Source organism: Chiloscyllium plagiosum, unplaced genomic scaffold (assembly GCF_037043375.1).
Source record: "Chiloscyllium plagiosum isolate Xiang-an unplaced genomic scaffold, Cpla_swu_hap1 HiC_scaffold_14, whole genome shotgun sequence".
Lineage (NCBI taxonomy): Eukaryota > Metazoa > Chordata > Chondrichthyes > Orectolobiformes > Hemiscylliidae > Chiloscyllium > Chiloscyllium plagiosum.
In genome coordinates, this window is record NW_028270152.1 from 54,595,230 (window position 1) to 54,604,941 (window position 9,712).

At 42.6% G+C, this 9,712-nt stretch overlaps 1 protein-coding gene across 1 annotated transcript in view; it reads right to left on the reverse strand.

Moving 5' to 3' along the window:
- Positions 1 to 9,138, reverse strand: part of LOC122559088 (RING1 and YY1-binding protein) — a 105,230-nt gene extending 96,092 nt beyond the window's left edge. Inside the window, exons 1-2 of the mRNA XM_087994577.1 lie at positions 9,051 to 9,138; positions 8,688 to 8,829 (exon numbers count right to left, since the gene is read on the reverse strand). Coding sequence (XP_087850703.1) covers positions 8,688 to 8,829; positions 9,051 to 9,138 — 230 coding nt within the window. The remainder of the gene's footprint in view (positions 1 to 8,687; positions 8,830 to 9,050) is intronic.
- Positions 9,139 to 9,712: the final 574 nt, after the last annotated feature.

Sequence of the window (9,712 nt, forward strand, 5' to 3'; positions counted from 1 at the left end):
TTAAAATACAGATTGTTGGAAACATTCACGTATAGTAATCAATTTTTGACTCTTTAATCCAATATATCCTCAAATGGCTGTCGACCACAGATATGACAATAAATGGGAATAATAGTTGCAATCTATAATGATCACAGGGTTCAATGACCATGTCAACTGGTTAAATATCACACTGGTTTTTCTTACATGATCTGAACTTTAAAATAGCACTGTCAAGTTTTCAAGTAGCCAACATGCCTTATAAAAGCAAATTTAGAAATTCCAAATAAAATCTCTTTCCAGGTTTCCAGCCTTCCCAACAAACTTGTTCATGTCTAACAGAAATGGAAATATGCAGTAAAAATTGCACACTAAAATTAACATGTTTGTGCTAACTTCAAAAATCCAAATGGTTTTACTGGATGAACTACACGCATAATTACCTCCAAAATAGTTGTTAACTATCAATCGAAGGAACTTACATGATGTACAGAGGAAAAGAAACAATGCAACATACAATAATAATTTCAATTTCTTATCAGAAAGTTCTAGAATAGAAATTAAACTGCAAGGTAAGGTGCAAAATGATCACAAAGGAGTACAGTCAAGTGCTTTGAATAGAAAAACATAGCATCTACAAATATATTACAGGAAGTGAGTACACTCAACTCTACAGGGAGCCCTCTTCCTCGAACAGTGTGCAATTACACTTCACTGTCAAAATGTGCACTCAATTGTATTCATACAAGAAACTGTTATTCCATGTTCAGTAGGATGCCCAATTCCTTAAACTTCTTCCATACAGCTAGGATTTGAAAGATTTTCCTAATCTACTTTTTTTTTTAATTTACTTAAATCAATTTGAGAATATGCCAACCAAGTCTAAAAGAGAGAGGTTTTTGCTAGAACAATGAAATTAAAGTAACAAAACTTTGTCAAAAGACATCCTTGGAGGTTAAAAAGTACTGAAAAAAAAAGTTACTGCACACTCAGCGCAGACATTTGAAATTTCACTTTGACACATCAACCACATTATTCTAGTTTTGTAGTAAAGCTGGTACCCTCAACTTTCTATTACCTATCACGTTTTTAAACAATGACAGTATAAAAGGATCAATTTCAGTGATTCATTTAAACAAGTTTCAGAAACAAGTTTCTTAACACTGCAAAACAGAATTTCCCAAAGCAGAGTAGGACATAAAGAGATCATTACAATTAAAAGTAAACAGATAAAAAGGTGAAACTATATTGTTTCATTCCTAAGGACAAAATATTTAATTATTTAGCCATTGACAGAAATTAAATTCAACTGTTAGAATAGCTTCCAACCACAACACAAATCAGCATTTGCTATAAAGCCAAAGACTCAATTGAAAAAAATCACGCAGATTTGATAGCTTGCAAAGTACATTTAAAAACAAATTTGCATTTGTATAGCACTTTTTATGACCTCTATATTTGGGAACAAAGTACTTTTTGAAGCATAATCACTGTCATAACATAGGAAACAGAGCACATAACCATGTGCCACAAATAGCAATGTAATAATGACCAGAACTGAGAGTAACGTTAAGGAATAAAGGTTTTAATACTGGCCAGAGCAACAGGCATCATCTTGCCTGCTCCTCTTCAAAATGTCAGCAGGTAAGCTTCTGTGAACCTGAGGATTGGCAGGGTCTTAATTTCTCACTCAAAAGACTGCCCCAGCTAATAGTGAACAAAAGTGTCAGCTTGACTTTTATACTCAAGTCCTTCAAGAGAACTTGAGTCTTCAACCTTCAAAAGCAAGAGCATGACCAATTAAGACACAATTGACAACATTTAATAACTCGAAAATATGTTCTAGCATCACTCAAATTTTGGTTAATTGTGTTTGATAGTTATAACCCGATCTAAAAAATGACAAATAAAACATACCTTGACCATCCTCCAATTTCCATCCTTCATCCAAAGTGATAAAGGTTGACAATTTCTTTCCCCACAGCATACTAAAATTCTATTCTAATTTATAACCAATGAGTTAAGACTCTTTCATCCTTTTGATTCTCAATTTTGAACATATGGGCATCAACCTAGAGGCAGTGAAAACATATTTGGTTACACTGTCCCTTAGTCCTTTCCAACAAAATTGCATAATGTCTTAAGTGTTGCTGTAGTCCTTATTAGAGAAAAACAGCAAATGAAGTTTTTCACTCCACCCCAAAAGGGCCAACTCACATTGCACCACAAATCATAGGATCACATTCTCTCCATAACTATAGACCGGTGAACCTGACATTGATGGTGAGCAAGTTGCTGGAGGGAATCCAGAGGGACATAATTTACATGCACGTGGCAAGGCAAGGACTGATTAGGTATATTCAATATGGCTTTGTGCAAACGAAATCTTGTCTCACAAACTTGATTGAAGTAGTAACAAAGAGGATTGATGAGGGCAGACTAGTGAAAGTGATCTATATTGACTTTAGTCAGGTGTTCGAAAAGGTTCCTCATGGGAGACTGGTTAGTAAGGTTAGATCGCATGGAATACAGGGAGAACTAGCCATCTGGATACAGAACTGGCTCAAAAGGTAGAAGACAGAAGGTGGTGGAGGGTTGACTTTCAGACTGGAGGCCTGTGACCAGTGGTGTGCCACAAGGATTGGCACAGGGTCCACTGCCTTTCCTCATTTGTAGAAGTGATTTGGATATGAACATAAGACGTAAAGTGTAGATGACAGCAAAACTGGAGGTGTAGTGGACAGTGAAGAAGGTTACCTCAGATTAAAACAGAATCTTGATCAGATGGGCCAATGAGCTGAGGACTGACAGATGTAGTTTACTTTAGATGAATGTGAGGTGCTGCATTTTGGTAAGGTCCAGGGGAGTGCTGCTGAACAAAGACCTTGGAGTGCAGGTTCTTACTTCCTTGAAAGTGTAGTCACAGGGGATGCTGAAGGCAGCATTTGGTATGCTTTCCTTGATTGGAAAGTGCATTAAGTACAGGAGTTGAGAGGTCATATTGTGGCTATACAGGACATTGTTTAAGCCACTTTTGGAATATCATGTGCAATTCTGGTCTCTTTCCTATCGGAAGGATGTTGTAAAACTTGAAAGGATTCAGGAAAGATTCACAAGGATGTTGACAGGGTTGGAGGATTTGAGCTACAGGAAGAGGCTGAACAGGCTGGGGTCGGGGGCAGGGGCACGGATGGAGGTCGGACGGCAGGCAGGAGGGTGGTGTTGAACAGTGTGGGAGTGGACAGGGTTGGGAGTGGATGGGGGGGGGGGTGGGGAGGGGGGCAGAGTGAGAGTGGGCGGGGTTAGGGGCAGGCAGGGGGCGGGGTCTCATGCACAGTGTACTTTTGCTTAATCTCCTGAACAGGGAGCAGACTTCACAGAAAACACCGAACACCAGAGGAAGTCAATTAGCCAAATAATCAATTATTCGAAAATAGTGCCCGCCCATCTCGTTGGATAATCGAGGTTCTTCTACGTGCTATAATGCAGGATCAATTAAGATAGAATAAGGAGGATAGCAACTTTTGATGAATGTTCTACTCAAACTGAAGGGCAAGAATACCAAATACTGCAGCTTCAGCCAAAAGCAGCAAGCTCAGGAAACATGTTAAACATGACATCTATACAGCATATTTAGAAACACAAATGATACAGCACATAAAAAGGAAGGACATTCAACTCATCTTGTCCATGCTGACACAAAGACATCGAGATGCCTTTTCTAATCCAAACTTCTTGCACAAGATGCATAGTGCTGCAGCTTAGAGCAATTACAGTGCAGTTACATTTTAAAGTGTTTACAGTATTTGCCTCCACTAATCAACTCAGGCAGCAAATTCCAGACGCTCACCACCCTCTGCATAAAAATGTTTTTCCTCACATTCCTTCTACCATTTAGCCAGACCCCTAGTTTTTGAATTCTGTCTTGGGAAATAGAGAGGTTCCTCCTGTCCACTCTCTACTCAATTTTGTACACCTCAATCAGACACCCCTCAGTCTTCTCTGTTCTAAGAGAAACAACCCCAATGTCTCCAATCTCTCTTCACAATTTACTAGCCCTGGCAACATTCTAGTATATCTTCTGCACAGCAGTTACGTCTTTTTTTTTAGATTAGATTACTTACAGTGTGGAAACAGGCCCTTCGGCCCAACAAGTCCACACCGACCCGCCGAAGCACAACCCACCCATACCCCTACATTTACCCCTTTAACCTAACACTATGGGCAATTTAGCATGGCCAATTCACCTGACCCGCACATCTTTGGACTGTGGGAGGAAACCGGAGCACCCGGAGGAAACCCACGCAGACACGGGGAGAATGTGCAAACTCCACACAGTCAGTCGCCTGAGTCGGGAATTGAACCCGGGTCTCTGGCGCTGTGAGGCAGCAGTGCTAACCACTGTGCCACCGTGCCGCCCAATTGGCTGCCGTCTTTATTGTAACATGGTGACCAGAACTGCACAAAATACCCCAGCTGTGGCATCAGTGTATTATACAGTTTCATTAGATCCCTACTTTTGTATTCGCACTTTGCCAAAGAAGGAGAGCATTCCATCTGCCTTTTTTACGACCTTATCTACTGGTACTGCTGCCTTTAAAGACACGTGCAGTTGACACCAAACTCTCTCCACTTCATCTACTCCGCACAGTACATTTCTGTCTGTGCATTCCCTTTCACTCTATGACCTCCCTAAATGCAATACTGCACACTTACGAGCTTTCCTGCCCATTTCACCAACCCATCTATATAATTTTGAAGTTTACAGTTTTCCTCTACACAGCCAATTTTTTTCTGCCATCTGCAAACTTCCTAATTGTGTCCCCCAAGACCAAGGCTATTTAACCCAGGAAACATTCAAAGCCAATATTACTTTCATATAACAGGAAATTTCGTAATCAGAATTCTATGAATCTTAAGATGACTAGTTTAGCCATCAATTTCATGGCTTATGATGCTGAGTGGAGAAATGAAGGGTCCCCACATCAGATCTTCATAGGTAGATGATACATTTCAAAGTCTAGGCCTCATGTCCACAAACACATCTCAATGCACCTTAGCCTGAAATAATAAAATGATAACTGTAGACTTTGAAGTTAGCTATGGCCTGAAAAGGAAATCTAAGTTCCGTTTGGTCTAGTTCAGCCTGAGCAAGTGACCAAGAGAGGAATTCATAGTGAAAGGGAATGAGTGCCCTTTTTGTCACTGGGAACACAGCTCAGCATGTGGAGAACTCAAGTTGTGTGCATTGGTTCAATTTTGGCATCTCCAAGCTAGATGCTCAAAGGCTGGGTTCAACCTTGGCATCTCCAATCTAGATATGCATTGCTAACCATGCCTCGGTCAGTATCATCCCAATCTCTGTAGCACCAGGTCTCCAATCAATTCCCAAACCAGAAACGTGAGCGAACAAAAGTTTAGGCTGATGTTTCAAATATATTAATTCAAAGCACGTGGGCCTCTCCAGCTAAGCATATACTATCCATCCCTATTTACCTAGAGGGCTGTTAAGATTCACATGTAGGCCAGACCAGATAAGTATGGCAGATTTCTTTCGCTAAAAGGAAGCGCAATACAGAGAAGGCATTGCTTTGTCAGAAGTACAACTTTTTCAATGTGGCATTAAACTGATGTCCTTTCTTACACACAGGTGAATATCCTACGACACCATTTCAAAGAAAAGTTACGGCGGTAACGCCGCTGTCTGGTAATAGTGATTTGCAACACAGGAACATCATTTGACTATTATGCTTGTTTGAGGGGCACTGCTATATGCAAACAGCCTGTCATGCTTCATGCGTTACAACAGTTAGTGTTAAAAGCTTTTAACACTAACTGTTGTAACGCATGAAGCATGACAGGCTGTGCATTGAGACACAGGAAGATTTATAAAATGCTAACCTTGTATAGTCCGCAATCTAAATTCGATAAAGGAGAGAACAAACAGGTATTGTATGCTCAATAACATGATTGTTTTTCAAAATGACCAATCTGTATTTTCCATCTACTAGCCATGAAATTTGAAGGGGCCCAGCAATAATTGATAAAGCGTGGCACTGGAAAAAGCACAGCACTTCAGGCAGGAACAGAGGAGCAACAGAGTCAACGCTTTGAGCAGATCTCATATTCAGGAACGTGCCCGCAATGTCGATTCTGCTGCTCCTCAGATGCTGCCTGACCTGCTGTTTTTTTTTTCCAGCACCATGCTTTATCAACTGACTTTCAAGCATCTGCAGTCCTTACTTTCTCCTAGAGGACCAGAAATACCCAACTGGTCTAATCAAATTCAAACAGGTGTTTCTTTATTTACTTCATGCCTGTCTGGGAACAATTTTAATTTGTGTTTCGATTAAATTTGGGTTATTCTCAGCAATTCCAGTTCTTCAACCACATTTGTTTGACTTACATTATCCAAGCAATGTCTCTATTTCAAAATTCTTATCCTTGTTTTCAAATCCCTCTATGGCTTTATCACTTACAGTCATAGAGATGTACAACGTGGAAACAGACCTTTCGGTCCAACTCGCCCATACTAACCAGATATCCCAACCTAATCTAGTCCCATTTGCCAGCACTTGGCCCATCTCCCTCTAAACCCTTCCTATTCATCTACCCATCCATATGCCTTTGAATTTTGTAAATGTACCAGTCTGCACCACTTCTTCAGACAGCTTATTCCATACATGCACACCCTCTGCGTGAAAAATTTGTCCCTTAGGTCCCTTTTACATTTTTCCCCCTCTCCGATCACTAATCTACTCCAGCCTCAAAACCTAAATCTGGACCCTGCCAATTCTGGTACCAAATGTCTCCCCAATTTGATAACCCATATCTTAAACTGCTGGAACGCCGAGCTCTGGAATTACTTTACTATTGCATGTTCCTCTTTTCCTTAAAATCTACCTCTGAACAAACTTTTGGTCACTGTGACCTAACATCGCAATTTGTGGCTTGGTGTCATATTTGATTTTACAATGGTTGGGAGAAGGGATTTCATTATGTTAAGGTACCACATTGTGCAACTTGTTATTAATACAAAAATGCAAATTAATAACATTGCCTTTCCCAGTCAAACAGCATGAATGCTTCAAAACTTCAGTTTTATATATAAAATGCTGCTTTTACTTACAAAGTAATTGGGAATGCAATGCAGGACTTAATCTCACAAATCCAATAGCACAACTACCTGATGAAGGAGCGGCGCACCGAAAGCTAGTGTGCTTCTAATTAAACCTGTTGGACTATAACCTGGTGTTGTGCGATTTTAAACCCAATAGTTATATACATAATAGCAGGGACAATTCTGTCTTCCCGGACATTCCGCGTATTTTATTTAATTCCGGGAGATAGCTGGTTAATTTTTTGTGACCATTGTTGTAGTATCGCGGCACTGAATGAACGCACTGAAAAAGATGTATTCCACCGTGACGCTTCTACACACAACATTCTCCATCCTCACTGTCCCACGGGATAGCAGCTACGCCAGTTCATTGAGGGCCACACTTCCAGATTCAGTCAGTCAGAAAGTCTTACTCCTCAACATTCATCACTTGGGAAAGTACAGCAATAAGACTTTAAAAAATAAATGGTAATAAAATTAAGTAAACGTGCATCCAGCGCGTCAAAATAATGTAAAGAGACAGGGAAAGGTATTTGTTCGCATAGTGGAGTAAATACTGTCCAGTTACGGCTCTTATAGCATTGTGGCTATTTTTTTCATGCATCAGTTGCTTCTGCAGAAAACAGAAAACTTTCTGAAAGTGTTCCCCACAATGAGTTTCAATCACTGCGTCAGATAAAGTCGTAACTCGGCCACATCACAATAAACAGCCCACACAGGGATTTCTGCAGAAAGTCAATTATTACTCACAGCTGGAAGCATGTACAGAAATGTCATCATTTTAAAAAGAACAGAAAAATATTTTCGTAAATGACGACAATCACAGAAGTTTGTAAATGCAATTCCTGAAAACCTTCCACATACTCATCACTTTAAGTTCAGAGGTGCTGTGTCAATCACTGAGAAAATAGAATTACTCAAACCATTGGTAAATGATTTACTTGAAGCTATGGCGTCTGATAAAACTGGAAATACACACAAAGAGAAATAAATCCTCACACTACTACTCCATACATTGTGTCGCTACGCAATAAAAAAACATTAACAAAAGCACCATCCTCGGCACACGAGCTACAATGGCATATTCAATTTTAAACCTGTCCAAACACAAGCTGATCATTTCACGTCGACGTGAAATTCTCAGAAACCAAGAGAATGATAACAGCAATTTACAACGAGCTGGAGAGTTAACATTCTGAAACCTCCCCTCCAAAAAAAATCATTTCTCAGATACCTCCCCCTCAGTCACGATCCTATTCAAGTCCAGACGCCTGCCATTTACAGCAGAATATCACGGCAGCCCAATTCCTACCGTGTAAGTTATTTTTAAAAAGATCGTCCAAATCTACAAAAGGTGGAGGAGGGTGCATTATATAACCATTCTATTACAAAGCAAGACAGAGAGAAAATGCAACACAATGCAGCCCGGCCAGGGCAACACCAAAAAAAATCAACAAGTCTGGATTCAGCCAGTATTTAATTATTTCCAGACACACAACCTTACTACCGCTACACCCCCCCCCCCCCAAAAAAAACACACACACACAAATCAGAATAGGGCAACAAATAAAGAGAACCGATCGCTCACCGTGTGGACGTCCCTTTCCGTACATCACAAATGCTGCATTTGAAAGCTTCCGCACTGTTCCTGTAGGTGCAGACACTACAGTCCCAGAAGCCGTCCTCGGAGCCAGGTTTGGCTTGCCTCTTTGCCTTGAAAAACTGCAATAAAAACAAAGAGGAAGAACAGCATTAGATCTCGATGTACACACAGACTCCGGCATTGCTGCAGACAAACAGTGAGAGAGAGAGAGAGCGAGCGAGCGCCGCTCACCTCCCATCGCCGAAGCAGACACACACACAAAAAAATAAATAGCCTGTTTTCTTTCCCACCCCCTCGCCTCACAAACACACACATAGACTGAGACATCACCCCCACCCCCCCCGCTACCCCCAGACCCTTTCTTGCAGCCGGCGCCGCTGATGGTTCCCCCCCAACCGACCGTCCTCCCTGGTTGCCGTCCGAGCCCAGCCGCCATCGCTGCACGGTGAGCGAGCCCGGCCTGGCCCTGCTCGGCCCCGCACAGCACAGGCCGGGCCGGGCCGGGCAAGGCCAGGCCGGCGACACTCGGCCGGAGGTGGAGGAGGAGAGGCGCACGATGCCGCCGCCGCCGCCGTCACCGCCATTTAAAGGTCTACCCTGGGCCGGGCTCGGGCTCGAGCTCCCTCTCTCCCTCTCCCTCTGTCTGTCTCTGTGTGTGTCTCTCACCTGTTCGGGCTCTTCTTGTCCCCATGCCGCCTGGGAATCTATCCAGCAGGAGGGGAACAACCGGGGCGACAAGCTTTCCCCCCCCACCGATGCAGCGGGGAGGTGGTGGGGTGTGGAGGGGGGGTGGGGGGGAAGGGAGAGGGGAAAGGGGAGGGGAGGGAAGGAAGGGAGGGGGAGGCGGAGGCGGGCGGCAGGGGAGGAGGTAGTAGGGAGGCTGGGGGATGGAAACTGAAGCCGGATTCCAGATTCCGGAGCCCGGGCGAAACGAAGCTGCGAGCCGACCGTCTGTGGCTCGAGCGCCAGCCTCCGCAGCGAGAGCGAGCGCCGCACGTGACCCGGCAACC